Below are 18187 nucleotides of genomic sequence, written 5' to 3'. Positions count from 1 at the left end.
TTTCTTTTAAAAGTGCAACTGAAAATGTATTTGGTGCCTTAACAATTGGACTTTAAAAAAAAACAAAAAACGTGATTACACTGATTTACGTCATATTTGTTTGGACCAGCAGAGGGCGCTGGTAATACAGTGGTCGGTTGGCATGCAGATATTCTTGCAGTGAAGAAGAGAAGCTATGCTAGCAGACAGAGCTAATTGAAAAAAGACTTTTACAGATATTCAAGTAATATTACAGATATTCTTTCGGTGCTAAAGGGGCAATGAATCATTTATTAACATATTTAAGAGTAGAAGGCAGCCAGAAAGAAAGTATTAGCAGACTCCGCCCGCCGCCTACACTTGTGGATAGCGCCCTCTGCTGGTTAAAAAAAAGTACTGCGATTAAATTTTCAAAAAATCGATATCAACCGTGATACCTATGAATCGATTTTTAACTGCCTTACGATTAATCGTTACATCCCTACAGTAGACAGTATATACTATAGTATACAGTAGACAGTATATACTATAGTATACAGTAGACAGTATATACTATAGTAAATAGTAGACAGTATATACTATAGTATACAGTAGACAGTATATACTATAGTATACAGTAGACAGTATATACTATAGTATACAGTAGACAGTATATACTATAGTAAATAGTAGACAGTATATACTATAGTATACTGTAGACAGTATATACTATAGTATGTTTATCCAGCTTTATTGTGTAAGTGTAGGTGTGTGTGTGTGTTTCTGTGTGTTAATCACCTTTCCTCCAGCTGGACCAGCTCCTCCTGGTGTTGCTCCTGTAGCGTGTTCAAAGCTTCATCTTTATCCTGCTGCAGAGACTGACTGGATGACACTACACACGCACACGCACACACACACACACACACACACACACACACACACACACACACACACACACACACACACACACACACACACACACACACACACACACACACACACACACACACACACACACACACACACCTGTCACTGACCTCATACAGCTTTATTCAGTAACATCTGTGAGCTGTTACATGTACATGTATGCTAATACAGCACACACCACATGCTAACAACACCCACACACTGTGTGTTCGTTCATATTTATCTGGAGACCATGTGCTGTTGGTAGCAGGTGTGTGTGTGAACAGAAACAGATCACATCAAGTGTGTGTGTGTGTGTGTGTGTGTGTGTGTGTGTGTGTGCGTGTGTGTGTTCTAGCTGAGAACCATTTTTGACATTTTTCAGATGTTTGTGCTAAAAAGAAGAAAGTGTGTGTGTGTGTGTGCCGTACCCAGCTCCTCTCTGAGGTCGCTCACTTGCACCAACAGCTCTTTCTTCTGCTTCAAAGCTTCTTCGTGCTAAAAAATAAAGACCTTTATTACTTTACATTTATTTACTTTTACTTTTGGATCCTTCCTGAGTCACTATTTAACACTGGATGTCAGCATTTAAACACACACACACACACACACCAAAGTTCCCAGACAGAAAGTGACACACTCAGACACTGAACACACACACACACACCTTGTGTCTCTTGTGTTGTCGCCGGACGTTGTCGTTATCCTGCTGTGCATTGTGTTGTTTGCTCGTTGTGGAGCCCATCTCTCAGAGAGACTCACACACACACTCACACACACACACACACACACACACACACACACACCGCAGACATGCACACACTCGTCCTCTGAACTTCTGACACGTTCTCTGAGCTCCTGTTGGAGGTCACGGCTAAGCCCTGCCCACTGTCTACCTGGCCACGCCCCCAGCCAGAGGAATGTGAGGAATGCAGCTCTCCTGTCAGTCAGAGAGCTGCTCACTGATTGGACAGCCCTCACAGGTCTATGATCACCAATAGAACGAGTCACTAAATGTTTCCTTACACTGATATAAACACTATGTATTTACTAACAAAGGTCACATGACCACCAGTCCAACCCTTCATCCACACGCTCCTCCTCCTCTCTGAATACCACTACCTACATGTGAAGCTTTGTGTTTTTTGCATTCACGTCAGACATTAATAACCGATCAGACATGACGAGCAGAGCAGTCACTCAGACCTGAGCCAACGATGCAGAGCATGTGACAGAGCTGAAAACGTTAAAGAGGAGCAGGTTTTTACTAAACACACACTTCTGTGGACCAATAAATACCTAGAGATATTAAAACCAGTCAGAGCAGAGACACACAGACACACAGACACACAGACACACAGACACAGACACAGATACACAGACACACAGATACACAGACACAGATACACAGACACACAGACACACAGACACAGACACAGACACACAGACACAGACACAGATACACAGACACACAGACACACAGACACAGACACACAGACACAGATACATACACAGATACACAGACACAGACACAGATACACAGACACAGATACAGATACAGATACACAGACACACAGACACAGACACACAGACACAGACACACAGACACAAACAAACAGAGCAGCAGGGCTTTCACTGCAGCTGCCGCATTCCTCCTCCTCCATTCGACCAATCAAATCACACACAGACTAATAAATGCTGTGTGTGTGTGTGTGTGTGTGTGTGTGTGTGTGTAGATAACAGGTGTCAGTTCTGATAAGGATCTCCTTTCTTTCAGTTAATGAACAACTCCCAGAGTGCAGCGCTGTGTTCAGGCAACAGGGGGCGCTGTGGGGCTCCTACCTGGGTCAGGTGGTACTGCAGCACTGCAGCCAGAGCTTCTGTTCTCCTGTTGTTCTGCAGCAACAGACGCTTCAGCTGTAGAACCGTCTGGTTCTTCTTCTCCTGCTCTCTGATCTGAGTTAGACGAGCCTGGCCACGCCCACTCTCTGCGGGCCGGGGGACGGTCTGAGGACTGGGTCGAGATCCAGTCCTGGATTTGAGCCCAACACCGCCAGGTTTAGGATGTGATGTCAGCGAAGGACTGGAGGATGTAGACACCTACAGAGATAATCTTCATCATCACCATCATGTTAAGGATGAAGAATGTGATCTACCTGTTGTGGAAGACGAAGGTTGTTGGTCTTCGTTGTTTTATTAGTCGCTGCCTCTCGAGGTTTGTTTTTGTCGACTGAAACAAAACAACAAGCGTTAGACATGCTGCACACACACACTGCACAATGAGAGTGGTGTGTGTGTGTGTGTGTGTTGGGTAGTGGCTGCATATAATGGAGTACATTAGTGGTAAAGCACACACACAGACTGTGATGTCACTTCCTGTCTCTGCAGAAATTGTTTAATGATCATAATGCGATGCCTCAGCACATTTTTACTGCATAGATTGTACAAAAAAACTAGGACTGTGATCCAGTGTATAGAACGACAAATATGGAGGGTTAAAGGTTACTGTTCTGTTATTAACTCCTAACCCTAAATACACAGAAAAGGAAAAGTAAAATTCTAAATTTAACCTTAAGATGAACAAGATATTGTAAAATATTTAGTAGACGTGTTCTTTAGGAGTTCATGTGCCCTTTAAGGACTACAAAGAAGACGCAAAAGAGGAGAGGATGAAAAACTACAAACATGGAGGAACAAGGACTACAGGAACAGTCAGTGATGCTGCCCCCTGCTGTGCACAGAGAGTCAGTGGAGCAAGCTGTTTGTGTTTACAGGGGTGTGCGTTTGTACCTGTGCGTGGCAGAGAGGAAACACACACACACACACACACACACACACACACACACACACACACACACAGGACTAGTGAGAGTGAAAGCGTTGACATGATTGGTTTGGTGAGAACCTATAACTAAACTGTACTGTGCCCCCTCCCCACACACACAGCAGCAGGCACAGAGCCTGTGTGTGTGTGTGTGTGTGTGTGTAGGCTGACCCTTATTTCATGACACACAACATCTGTAAAATCAGAGGATGCCTCAGCAGAGGTTACTCAGTGTGTGTGTGTGTGTGTGTGTAAATCCTACTCTAACCTACATTTCTCTGTGGCTCAGAGAGACGTGTGCCACAGCCGAACACGTGTAGCTGACACACACACACACACACACACACTTATTGTCTCATTGTACTGGGTATATATATATATATATATATATATATATATATATATATATATTGTTTACATCAGCGCATATACCTGCTGCAGAAAACTGAACTCTTTTAATGTATCGAAACCTATTTTATGAGATTTTTATCATTCCTTTATTGAGAGTCTTTTAACCTCTTCATTCATGTGTTGGTTTGATGGATCATCAATGAAAGACAAAAATAAACTGTCCAACATTATAGGATCATGTGTGTACAGATTCCTGATCTTCACTCTCTAAGGAGGAGACAGGTTCTCCAAAAAGCAAAGAACATCACTGGTCATCATCCTCATCATGTTCTTAAGGAGAGCTTCACCCTGATGCCCTCTGGGAGGCGCTATCTCGCTCCCAGCAGGAAGACAAACACATATACAAACTCTTTTATTTCTGCTGCCATCAAGCTTTTAAATAGTTGTGAAAATGAGATGTGTCTATGTAGTGGTTTTTAGGGTTGAATCTATTTTTATTTATTTATTGTCACTATTGCACTTTATCACAATGTTGTAACTACTGTAGCTACTTCATGGTTGTCTGTTTTTCTCCTGCACAGTGACTGACTGACTGTGTGTGTAATGTTCTGTCACTAGCTGCAACCAACCCATTGCTCCTCTGGGATAAATTAAGTCTTCTGATTCTGATGAATGTATGTTTTTTGGAGTCATTTTGTGTGTTTTTGTGCATTTCTGTTGTCGTTTTGTGTACTTTTTGTGTATATTTTATTACAAATACTGTGTGTGTGTGTCTACCTCCATCTCCTCTGTGGGTAATCTCTCACACACGCACGCACATCAGCCGGGCACATGCACATAATCCGTCACAGGTTGTTGAGAGATTAAAAAAACGAACCCGGAAGTACCACAAAAATAAAGGTTTTACACCAAACGGACAGTGATGGTGATCAGCCGCTGTTTGTTTTTGTTTTGTGCCGTCATGTTATGTGGTTAGGGGACATAAATACTGTTGATTGTATGATTGTTTAGAAGACTGAAGTACAGCAAAACCCTTATGTACAGTATATCAGCCTGGGATCAATAAGTCTTCTGATCTATTGCGGTATTCACTAGCACCTCCTATAAACAATGCCCGCCCCCCCGGTAATAAATCAATGTGTGTAGCACTGAGTGTGAAATGTGTGTGTGTGTGTCTATATCTCTGTAGACAGCTGTGTTCAGTGTGTATATATCTATATGTCTATATTTTTCTCTGTACATAGACAGCTGTGTTCAGAGCAGGCCGTGCTCCAACAGACTCTTCAGAAAGAGTCAAAGGTCAACAAACGTCTGTCGATGGAGAACGAGGAGTTGCTATGGAAACTGACCAACTCTGACCCGATCTCCAGTTCTCGCCTAATAAATACTGTGTGTGTGTGTGTGTGTGTGTGTGTGTGTGTTTTATAGCTGTTAGCATCTTAACACAAAGAATAATATAAGAACACTCACCCTTGCACAGAACAAACGATAATGCCCCTCCCCTCTGAACTATCTTCCTCTCTCTCACTCGTCTGTTTACAGTCCGTGTGTGCAGCGATTTGCTCTGGCCGCACACGTGACTCTAGCTAGCCACTGTGAGGAGCTCGCGCTAGCGCCCCCTCACACACTGAGGTCAAAAGCTGAATAGGTTTCACTTCTGGGCAAACTTGACTGAAAATAAATATTTTGAAATGACCAAATTACTCCAAAATAACAAATGCACAAATTTAGGGTAATTGAAAGCTATTGACAAAGTTTCAGGTCAAACAGGTGCCACGTCTGGCACGCACACACACACACACACACACACACACACACACACACACCTTGCTTTTATAAATAAATACTGTATTTGATTTATTATGACAAAGAGAAACCAACCAGGATTTACCACAGAGAGCTGGATGAATGGATGGATATAGAAGGATGGATAGAGGGATGGATGGATGGAGAGATAGAAGGAGGGATGAATGGATAGAGGGATGGATGGAATGGATGGATTGAGGGATGGATGAATAGAGGGATGATGGTTGATAGAGGAATGGATGGATGAATGGATTGGTGTATAGAAGAATGGAGGGAGTGATGGATGGATAGAGGGATGAATGGAGGGATGGAGAGATGGTTAGTTGGATGGATGAATAGAGGGATGGATTGGTGGAGGAAGGATGAATGAATGGATGGATGAATAGAAGGATAGATGGAGGGAGGGATGGATGGATAGATGAAAGGAGGGATGATGAATGGATGGATAGAGGGATGGTTGGATAGATGTAGGGGTGATGGACTGGTGGGGGATGGATGGATGAAGGAATGAATGAATGGATAGATGGAGGAATGGATGGCTGGATGATCGAGGGATGGATGGATGAAGGGATGCATGGATGGATGAATGGATGGAAGTTGGATGTCTTGCTTATTGGTTGTTGGATTAGCTTTGGTTGGATGATCATTAGATGTTGGTTGGAAGCACACACCTGTTGACCTGCTCCTCTGTTTAGGGCACAACGTGGGCGTCGTCTTCACGCCCAAAGGGGCAGTGCTAACAGGGATGTGGGCGGTCCTAACCACACTGTGGGCGGGGACAGCTGAAGCCTTCTGACCTGCTGATTGGACAAGGAAAATGTAAACATCTTTTTGACTAATAGATGGATGGAGAGGTGGGGCTTCAGACCTGTGGGGGTGGCTCTGGTCTGAAGAGGCAGAGCTCTGCTCTTAATGGGAGGAGCTTTGGCAGAAGGCTCCCTTTTAATTGCGTCTCCATTGTTGTTGTTGTTGTTGTTGTTTCTAGTCGCCGATGAGCCGCTGAGGATTGTGGGTAAACCTTTCACAGGAAGTTTGGAGGAGGTGGGGCCAGACTTTCGCCACAGTGACACTGATGCTGGCTGCTGATTGGCTGCAGGAAGCTCTTTGGAATAAAAAAAGAGGAGAACAAAGACCTCCTGTCAGCTGATGCTACAGTTTAACTGGTGATCATGTTATCTTGTGACAAATGATGTAAAGAGTGCAAATGAACGCAGAGCTTCAGATTCATGTAAACACCAGCTATAGTGATGACCAGTTAAAGTTGAAGTGTTTATTTTCACCTGAGAACAGTCATACACATAAATGTGACATACTGGGTGGGGCATAACCTCCCAAATAAGGAGTGGTCACCATGGGGGAGGGGCATCAGAGATGAGTGGCAGCTTTCACAATATAATATTAACTGTAGAGAACATTTGAAGAGGATCAGGAAACAAGCAGCACTTTAACTGGTCATAATGATAACTGGTGACTCTCAGTGTTTCCATTAATCTCACACACTTCAGATGAAGCTCTGCATTCATTCATACATCAGTCACAACATAACAACATCACCAGTAGAGCCGTAACACTGACTGGTAAAAAGTCCAGTATCTTCCTCCTACACACTCAGGACATAGACCAGGTATGTGCGCGCACACACACACACACACACACACACACACACGAGGAAGAATAAACAGCAGTCACAGAAACAAAGTAAACACCAGTGGAAAAATAACAACAAACATTTGTTTCAACAGTTGTTTCTCACTTTTTAACGTGTGTGTGTGTGTGTGTGTTGACAGCACAAAGCGGTGCCTTTAAATGCCTTCCACATTCCACACACACTCACCCCCCATGCTCCCGCCTCCAGGCGTTGGACTCTCAGCTTCAACTTTCCTTGTCCTCCCACCTCTGGGTCCAGGTTTGGAAACTTTCTGTAGAAAGACGTGGTTTTTAGAAACAGCGTTCCAGCTCAGAGGAACAGAGAGCAGAGTGTTCGCCATTCCACAGTGAGGAGAAGGAGGAGTGAGGAGAGGAGGAGAGAGAAGGAGGAGGGGTGAAGAAGAGGAGTGAGGAGGAACAAAAAGTCCAACATTCTCACCTGATTGACCAATCAGAGCAGCTCTAAGAGTATAAACACCCAAACACATGGATCTGGTTTGTGTGTGTGTGTGTGTACAGTATGTGTGCTTGAGTGTGTGTCATTTAAAATGTATTTCAGTGTGTTTTGGCTGTTGGTGTTAGGGGTGGTTTAGTAATCATGCTATCTGGTGACTGGTGTCTGATTACAAACACAGACGTAGTTAAAACTGAGAATGAATGCATCTTTGCATCTGACTGAGAGTGTCTAGAATCATATAAACCAGACATATAGGTAACTGGCAGCCCTCTGTCTAATTTTGTGCGGCCCCAAAAACAAAGTAGTAATTCATAAAGTTAGAAGTTATATGAAGCCCAACATAACACATACAACTCCAGAAACAGAAAACAAGAGCAAAATGACTACAAAATTGCATAAAATGACAGAAAAAAATACAAAAAGACAACAATAACACAAAAATATAACATAAAAAACACATAATGACTCAAAAAACACACAAAAAGGTAACAAACATTTGCCTTATGAACAAGAAAATACACAAAATGAACTCAAAAACACTAAGACAACAACTAGGACTACAAAGACAAAACTCTTTGTTCTATCCTGTATTAATGATCTGATTGGTCATTATTCTAAATGGTAACATAAATAATGATAATGTGGCCCTCAGATCAGACAACAACATTTTTGTGGGCCCCACTCTAATAGAAGTTACAGATATCAGATGTAAACATAGTGACAGTAGTAAAGAGTCACCAAATATAATGATGACCAATTAAATCAATACACCAATAAAAAAGAAATCCCAAAGTCAGTTGGTATCAGGAAAAAGCAAAAAATAAGAGTTTGACTTCTAGGGCTGAAGAAAGCTGAGAACGCTTCATCGAGTGCCCATGTTATCATATGACTGATGCTAAGTGCAGATGATGTAATAACAAAAAATGACATCATTGGTCACTAGTTAGCAAGATCACCCCCTAAACCAGAGATGTTGAAGCTGTTATCACAAGGGGGGCGGGGCCACAAACATGTGATTGCATTTGATATGAGGGTCATATGACCAACATTCATGTAAACATTTAGAATACCGACCAATCAGAACATTAACACAGGAAACAACAAAGGGCTTGTGTGTTTTTGTTGTTGTGTGTTTTTCTGTCATTTTTTGTTTCTTTTTCCCTGAATGTGAACCTGGAAAACCTGTAAGTTCTCCTCAGTGTGAGTCAACAGAAACGCTGAAGGAAGCCTGAGTGAATCTGCTGAGACACGTTTAAAACTCACAAACATGCTGCTTTCAAACTGTGTGTGTGTGTGTAGGCGTGAGAATACAAGCGGAGTTGTTTTGGGTGTATCACTTTGACTGGTGATTATTAGAGTTGGTGACGTCACTCAGCGTTTAAATCTCTCTCGTGTCCTGACTCTCAGTCGTCACCTGAACGCCTCATCAACTCAATGGAAGCTCGTCCAAATCAGAGAGCTGCTTACCTGGGTCTGGGCTCTGATTGGAGCTGCTGTGCTCCTGGGGGCCGTCTGTGCAGCGTCTGGAACACCAGTGTTTGAAAAAGTTGCAAGATTAAAGAAATATTTAGTAAACATGTTAAAAAAGAAACTAACAAATGTTGGAAGTCATAAACTGACTTTTCTTGGGTGTGGCTTCCTTTGATGATGATGTATGGCTGCTTTCGCTGAGGTCCTCATTGGGTGGAGCATCAGGCTCCGCCCACTTCATGTTGAGGTCAGAGCAGACAGACAGGAACAGAGAGTCATCTTTGTCATCCTCCAGGATCTCTCTAGTGTCAGAGTCGGCCGTGAAGTCGGGCCACACCTTGCTGCTGTGGTCGCTGTTGCCATGGTAACCATCGTGGTTCCAGGCGTTCACGTACACAGAAGAGGAGTCCACCATGGGGGAAGAGGAGACGGAGTACGCGTTCCCGTTCACGTCCTCAGAACCACGCCCAGGAAGCTTCAGGGCGCTCATCATCGCACAACTCCACTGTGACGCACAAATACAAACATGATAAACCCTGCTATTATCTTCATCTGTGTAAAACTTATCTGTCTGTGAGGGACCTTACTTCCCCACACCTGCAGGTGCAGATTTGATACATGACATGGAACAGCTCTTTCACAGTAAAGGTGACGCAGAGGAGGATATGTCTGACATAGAGGACTTTATAGTGAATAATCCCTAATATGTTACATAAAATGAGTAAATAAATATGTTTATTATTGGGGGGGTGTCACCAACATCAATCACTATGGTTCATTGTGTGAGAGTCATGAATGTTCACCACATATTAGAAAAGACTTGGATCGTGACTTCCAGTTTTGGCGGCAATCTGGTCGGTGGTGTAGTTTGAGAGCTCCCTGAAAGGTCCGATATTTCCCCCGCTTTAGAGTAATTATTGCAATTATATCTGTAGTGTTTTTATGGGCAAATATCAAGATCAGCTTGGAATAGAGGTTGGTGGGGACTATCCTGTTGAAGGTTGAACTAAAATCAATGAACAGCAGTCTCACATAGTCCCCCTTCCTTCTGTCCAGATGGGTGAGGGTGTTGTGTAGTACCTGGGAGACAGCATCATCTGTAGATCTATTCTGTCTGTATGCAAACTGTAGTGGATCCAGAGACTCAGGAAGCGAGGAGCAGATTTCCATTGTGATGAGTCTCTCAAACCACTTCATCACCTCTGAGGTGAGTGCTACTGGGCGACAGTCATTAATGCAAGCTGGAGAGCCATTCTTCGGTACTGGGACAATATTGGCTTTTTTCAGGTATGTGGGGATCACAGACTGACTCAGGAAGAGGTTAAAGATGGTGGTAAACACTGGAGCTAACAGGTCGGCACAGGACCATCTAGCCTGGCAACTTCCCTGGTGTTTACCTTTTTCAGTGTCCTCCTCACGTCGTGTTCTGACACAGTGAGCGGGTGAAAATGTGCCGCTCCAGCCCCAGGGAGCCTGGTAGCTGCATCAGTTGGCATGCAAATGCTAGTGGTGCTAGCATTAACCTCAAATCTTGCATAGAAGTCATTATGTTCATCACCCAGAGCAGCATCTTCTGCACTCACTGAGACATGGGCTGTTTGACTGTAGTCAGTAATTGTCTGCAGTCCATGCCATATGCTCCTTGAATCACGCTGTTAGAACTGTGTCCACTTTGTCTCTGTATCTCCTCTTAGCGTCCTTAACTGCTCGTCTCAGTCTGTAGCCGCTTTGTATTCCTCTGTCCTGCCGGTGAGAAGTGACGTGTTGTAAGAAGCGGTTCGTTTGTTCACAGTGGTGTGAATATATTTATCTGGTTCTGGAAAAACCGAACAGACACCATGGGAATGGAGTCGTCTACTAGCGTTGCTATGAAGTCCGTCACAACTTCTGCAAACACGTCTACATCACTCAAGCTGGATTGGAACACACCTCAGTCGACGTCACCCAGAGCGTCTCGCAGCATAGCCTCTGATTGGTCATTCTAGCGCCTAACCTGCCTCTTCACCACCTCTTCACGCACAATTGTCTGTTTATATTTTGGCAGAAGGTAAATAGCGTAATGGTCTGATTTACCCAGTGAGGGCAGAGAAATGAAAATGGCGTGTAGCAGTGATCCAGTGTATTGTTGCCTCTGGTCGAGCAAGTTACGTGTTGGAAAAGGTTCGGATAACTTTTTTAAGGTTTGCTTTATTAAAATCCCCAGCCAAAATGAAGGCAGCATTTGGATATTTGTTTTGGTGCCAGCACAGCACGTCGTACAAGTCCGATAAAGCTGTGTCCGTGCGTCCTCTGTGCTTTTTTGCTCCTCCGGCCATTGTTCCCGGCCTGATTACGCAGGAGTTGAGCAGGCAACCACTGATCACCGTTGTAGCAGCTGAAAACTGTGTTTGTGATCAGTGTCTTTATGTCCAAAAGCATATCTTGGTCATAAGTTATCTTAACTAAAAGAGCACATGCAAAGAAATGCACAAAAGCAACATAAATAAAGAAAAAAAAACAGCCTCAGCAGAGCAACCCGGACAACGTCTATACACAGCCGCGCCATCTTCCAACATCTATCTATAGCTTACCTTAACTTTATTTTGGTAAAATCTCCCCCTCAATTAATGTTACAAATAAATATTTGATTAAAATACTGTAACATTAGTAGCCAGTAAAAAGCCATTACAAGAAGATGGCTATCAAAAGAGGAGCAGCAATGCTGCATAGAAAAAAAAGAGGGACGATGAAGCTCTCCGTTTGCATCTTCCACGGAAGCCCCCGGTCCAGTTTCCGTCCTCAAGGAAGAGACCGTTTCAAACTGACCCCCAAGGTACGCAGTTTAAGTCACCGCGTTTGGCTGCTCGCAATCCGCTCCGCCTCAGCGAGGACCACCGGGCTGAGCAGCGTGGTAATGGTGCCTGCAGTGTCCACTCGGCGGGAGGCCTCAGCCTTCTTTGGGTTGGATAATGTGGAGCTCCCGTTACAATGCAATCCCAGGAAACCAGCGGTACTGCACACTCGTTCCTGGGGGTATGGCTCTGCTTCACCGGCAGAGGGCATCGGCCTGTAACGGGGTCGACTCCTCTGCTGTTGGGCAGGCCGCCGCCGACAGAGGGCTTCACCATCTTCCGGTTGGGCCTTTTGGCAGTGTGTAATCCATTGCCTCATGAGGGCGCCGTTATGCCACAAATGGTTTCTCCGGCCACTGGCAGCCTGCCTCCAGGAGAGGGCGCCACCGAACCACGGCCGGTGCCTCCCAGGTTGAACGAGCCAAAGCGCTTATCCACCCTCTCCAATAGAGAGAGAAATGGGAAGCGATCGCAGCTCCACCATGGGTGCTGCGGACAATATCGAAGGGATACAGGCTGCAGTTTGCGGCTGTCCCTTCCCGTTTTGCCAGTGTAATACACACTCAGGCCCAGGGGGACCCGGCCAGTGTATTACAGGAGGAGATCAGCTCTCTGCTAAGCAGAGGAGCAATCTCTATCGTTCAACCCGCACTGTCCCAGAGCAGTTTTTCCTCCAGAAATGTTCTGGCCCCCGAATGAGGGAAGGCGGCATTCGCCCTATCCTGGATTTATGGGCTTTGAACAGATTTATCAGGAAATATAAGTTTAGGATGCTTATGCACACCTCCCTTTTACGCCTGGTGCGTCAGGGACGTTGGTTCACGTCTGTCGACCTGAAGGATGCGTATTTCCACATTCCGTTACATCCCCCTCACAGAAAGTACTTGAGATTTGCTTTCCGGTGGATATGTTATGAATACCGTGTGCTCCCCTTCGGCCTCTCGCTGAGCCCGAGGGTGTTCGCGCGAGCCACGAAGGCAGCTATAGCCCCGCTGAGGGGGTGGGGCATCCGCTTGGCTACCTATTTGGATGATTGGCTGTTTTTTAGCACAATGATTTGCCATAGCGCACGTGAATTCTGTTACATCACCTATCCGATCTAGGGTTTGTGACCAACGCAGAAAAGAGAATGTTGTCCCCTACACAGGAAACTGTCTTCTGGGACTGTCTCTGCGCTCGTTGCCTCTCACCGCGCACCTGTCGGCGCAGCGGGAGAAGACGTTCATGGCACACCTGTTTCGACCGGGCAAATCTGTTCAGTTCAGATTATGTCTTCGGTTACTCGGGTTGATGACTTTATGACGTCATCCACCTCGGCCGCCTTCACGTGAGGGAATTTCAGCTGTGGGTGGCTTCTCATGGGCTCAGCACGGAGGGTTCTGGTTACGCCGGAGTGCACCGCTGGTGGGCATCGGATTTCCTGACGCATGGTGTCTCTGTGGAGACCGTTAGGTCCAGGAAGGTGATCTCCACGGACACCAGCCTGACGGGCTGGGGTGGAGTGTTCGAGGGCAGGTCGGTGAGAGGCTGCTGGGATGCAGGCCTACGACGCTGTCTAGGGATGTAACGATTCACTCAACTCCCGATACGATTCGATTCACGATACTGGGTTCACGATACGATTCTCTCACGATTTTTTTCATTTACAAAATGGGACTGTAGACAAATTTTTTTTGGGAAAAAAACAAGAAAATACTGTATTATTTTCCTTTTATTTTTCATTGTCAAAAGAATTCCTTGATAAACTATTCAAAACAATGCAATTTAAATAAAAATAAATCTTGAATTAAATAAATAAAGGAATAACACAAATGAAAATTAAGCCTATTAATTTAAATTCTGGTTCTATAATAAACAATGCAAAACTGCATAATAGTTCTTTTTCTTTTGAAAGTGCAACTGAAAATGTATTTTGTGCCTTAACAATTGGACTTTAAAAAAAAAAAAACCGTCATTGCACTGATTTACGTCATATTTGTTTGAACCAGCAGAGGGCGCTGGTAACCCAGTGGTCGGTTGGCATGCAGATATCTTGCAGTGAAGAAGAGAAGCTATGCTAGCAGACAGAGCTAATAGAAAAACGTGACTTTTACAGATATTCAAGTAATATTACAGATATTCTTTCGGTGCTAAAGGGGTAAAATAATCATTTATGAACATATTTAAGAGTAGAAGGCGGCCAGAAAGAAAATAGTGGCAGATTCCGCCCGCCGCCTACACTGCTGGACAAGAGAAGGGATAAATATATAGCGCCCTCTGCTGTTTAAAAAAAGTACTGCGCTTCAGTTTTCAAAGTATCGAAGTCAACCGTGATACCTATGAATCGATTTTTAACTGCCTTACGATTAATCGTTACATCCCTAACACTGTTGCATAAATTATTTGGAAATGTCAGCGGTGTTCCTCTCGCTGATAATAATAATAATGGCTTGGATTTATAGGCGCTTTTTTTGAGGAGACTGAAAGCACGTTACAGAAACCATTATTAATTCACACCAGTCACTCACGCTGTCATACTGGTGGTGCTAAGCTACAATGTAGCCACAGCTGCCCTGGGGCAGACTGACAGAAGCGTGGCAGCCATTACGCGCCTACGGCCCCTCTGACCACCACCAACATTCATGCACAAATCATACCCATTCATACAAGGCAATGTGGGTAAAGTGCCCCAGGTGCTGCAAAAATGGCTGCCCACTGCTCCTCAGGGATGGGTTAAATGCAGAGCAAATTTAATATCTGTAATAAAATTAGTGACGTCTGTGCGCTCTCTGTTCACCCATCATGTGCTCAGCTCTTCCTGGGCGATGTGAGGATTATTTTAGCCCAACTCGGCCTTTGTGCCGACGGTGGTGGACTCTTCATCTCCCTTTGACCTGTTGACCTTCTTCCCTTGCAGGATGGGCAGCGATCTAATTTGTCATGTTCAGTCCGTGCACGTAATTAAACATGTAGGGGGCCTCAGGAGGAGCGATCAGCTGTTCATCTCCTGTGCTAATTCCCACAGGGGGAAGCCTATTGCTAAGCAACACCTGTCACAGGTGATGGGGCCGTTGCTTTGGCAATGGCTCCCCATCACCAAGAACAATGGGGGTCATTGTTTTGGCCTACGAGGGTTGGGGTCTGGGGCTGCCTGAGGGCCTGCACGCACACTCGACCTGATGTCCCGCCACGTCCTGGGCCTTGTTCAGGGGAGTGTCTGTTCAGGACATTTGTGCAGCGGCGAGTTGGTCCTCATCCTCACGTTTGTCCGGGTTTACATGCTGGACTGTTTGCTGTCCTGATATATAACGGACTATGCCTTGCGGGCTGGTTTTTTTGCTCGATAAGCATGTCTGCACCACGGGAGCTGCCATATCCCATAGTGAGACATCTCATGAAACATTATGAAATAGAACTTTAGGTTCTGTATCTAACTCCGGTTCGATGAGTAATATGAGTGGGATGTCTCACCAGACAACTCTTCGTGCTCAAACGAGTGAGAAGAGGTGCTTATTTTGAATGAGGAACTCTAGATCCGCCCTCCCTTTTATCGAGGGTGGGAGTGTCCCTGGTGGATGGAAAGTTCTTTTCAGCCAAATTATGGGTTGGCGGATTGAGAAAAGTGCTTCTGAGGGCTACAGGGAGTGTGTATCCCATAGTGAGACTCATAGAATCGGGGTTATACTGTATACATAACCTAAAGTTAACGGTAGTGTGTGTTTGATGCTCTGTGGTGTTTTGAAGCAGCTGGTGATCGTGTTAACTGCTGACTGATTAGTTTTAGTTGGTCATCAGTTAACACAGACACCAGTTTGACCGGAAAAAGTAAAACATTTATTCTGGTTTATTCTGGTTATACTATGAGTTATATGACATAATTACAGTATAGAGTATATAATAATGTACAGACTTGCTGTGTGTTTTTAGTCGTATTAATAAGTGGTTGTTACTAATCTGTCTGTGAGCTGAGTCACTCTGAGTAGAAAATAAAACAAGCATCTGGTGAAGTTCAAACCTCCATCTCTAACATGTGAGGCTCAGTCTACATCAAACACTTCTATGAGCTCCATTCATTCATCTATATTTAATCCTTTAACAGTGGAAAACAATGAGCCCTGTGTGTGTGTGAACGTGTGTCCTGACTCGTCACAATTATCATGTTTTGAACTGAGGTGTCAATCAATTATTCCTTAGTTTCAATTATATACAATTATTTACTATATCCATCTATTTTCAGGGAAACAAACGCAATTATTATTATTATTGTATATTTTTATGTTCAGATATTAACATGGTTTCAGTGACTGATCTGAGTGTGATCTATATTAATAATTTGATCTAATTAAACGGTCCCTGAATTCACCACACATAAGCTCTACAAACACGTGAATTAATAATGACTATATACAGTAACTGTTTACACTATTTAAAACTGTGTGACCTGAAGGTAACGAGAGTCCTGATCTTTAGATCTACCTATCTATATGGATAGATCTATATTTGCATCATTAACAAGCAACCTCAGAGCAGGACACCCTGTGACGTAACAGACAGTGCTGCAGCGCGCGCGCGCGCACACACACACACACACACACACACACACGACGTTGTTTACACTTTTGTAGGAAGTATTCTATGAGTGTGTTTATGTGCGTGCGTGTGTATCACGCACTGTGCTCCTGCTGCACTGCAGACCAGACTCCGTTGAAAAACGTGTGTATTTAAGAGTGTGACAGTAATCCTGTCAGCTTTAACTCCTAACACCAATGTAAAATACACCACATGCAGCAGCGAGGCTCTACATGCAAAATCTATCTATATATATATATATACTGTATATGAGTCGAATCTACCAACAGAACCCCTCAGCCCTGATACATGCACTAGTAATACGTTACAAAGAAGTTACGTACCGAGAAATGTTTAAGTCCTAACTTTGTGAACGGAGTTCGGCTGTTCTCCAGAGCTGGTGGGATTCACCGAGGTAGAGTCAGATCTCTGCCCGGGTGAGAGCAGAGAGAAGGCGGACTGAATCTCAGCTGCAGCCCGGTGTGGTGCTGCTCCTGGATCCACAGAACCACTGCACGGGTGGACCGTGAGAGAGGCTGAGTCACACACACACACACACACACACACACACACACACACACACACACACACACACACACACGCACGCACGCACACACACACACACACTGTGGTGGTCAAACCTCAAATAGTAAAAGTGTTCCAAATATAACCTTTTAAAATAAATAATAATGAATATTATTTTCTTTATGAACAACTTTTATCACAGGGGGCGGGGCTAAACACACAGCATTAGAATAATGAACAATCTGAGCATTAATAGGAAACAACAAATAGTTCATGCGTTTTTGGAGTTATTTTGTGCATTTTGTGTGCTTTGCTCTTGTTTTGTGTGTTTTTGTTGTCCCTTTGAGAACTATTCTGTAGTTTTGTATGTTTTTAAAATGATTTTGTTTATTTTTGTTGTTGTTTTGTATATTTTTCTCTCATTTTGATAATATTGTATGTGTTTTTGTGGTCCTTTTGTGTACTATTCTGTAGTTTTGTACGTTTTAAAAGAAATTGTGTGTATTTTTGTTGGTCTTTGTATATTTTTCTGTAATTCTGTGTCTTTGCTTTGGGGCCCTGGGCCACAGGTTACTCATGCCCTGTTTAAACATTCTCACAATAAGAGTTTCATGTGCAACTTTAGCAGTTCTAAAACATTTTCACTGTCAAACTCACCATTTAATCTGTATTTTAAAGTGAATTTACTTAGATTAGTGCATTAGAAATACTTTTTCACAGTGTTATAATGTGTGTGTAATGTGAGCGATCAGTATCCCTCACTGTTTGGACACACTCATTGTCTTTGTGTCTTCTTCTCCTTCTGTTATCACTTTCAGTTCCTTAACTAGGTCAGTGTCCGTAGGAAATATGTTTAGCTATAAT

At 43.9% G+C, this 18187-nt stretch overlaps 1 protein-coding gene across 2 annotated transcripts in view; it reads right to left on the bottom strand.

The window, feature by feature from the left end:
* The window catches only part of LOC114476597 (microtubule-associated tumor suppressor 1 homolog A-like), a 33677-nt gene extending 16317 nt beyond the window's left edge, over window positions 1-17360 (bottom strand). The window contains exons 1-10 of one of the 2 annotated variants that reach the window (XM_028469573.1): window positions 17143-17360; window positions 9570-9924; window positions 9417-9472; window positions 7680-7764; window positions 6714-6947; window positions 6517-6642; window positions 3021-3094; window positions 2707-2964; window positions 1296-1362; window positions 757-850 (exon numbers count right to left, since the gene is read on the bottom strand). In XM_028469573.1, coding sequence (XP_028325374.1) covers window positions 757-850; window positions 1296-1362; window positions 2707-2964; window positions 3021-3094; window positions 6517-6642; window positions 6714-6947; window positions 7680-7764; window positions 9417-9472; window positions 9570-9912 — 1337 coding nt within the window. In that variant the 5' untranslated portion in view covers window positions 9913-9924; window positions 17143-17360. Of the gene's footprint in view, window positions 1-756; window positions 851-1295; window positions 1363-2706; window positions 2965-3020; window positions 3095-6516; window positions 6646-6713; window positions 6948-7679; window positions 7765-9416; window positions 9473-9569; window positions 9925-17142 lie in introns of both variants that reach the window. The other variant, XM_028468763.1, reaches the window with a different exon arrangement.
* Between the last annotated feature and the right edge of the window lie 827 nt (window positions 17361-18187).

Source organism: Gouania willdenowi, chromosome 1 (assembly GCF_900634775.1).
Source record: "Gouania willdenowi chromosome 1, fGouWil2.1, whole genome shotgun sequence".
NCBI classification, from domain to species: domain Eukaryota; kingdom Metazoa; phylum Chordata; class Actinopteri; order Blenniiformes; family Gobiesocidae; genus Gouania; species Gouania willdenowi.
Note: the sequence above shows the minus strand (reverse complement) of the source record. Positions and strands in the feature narration are given on the sequence as shown.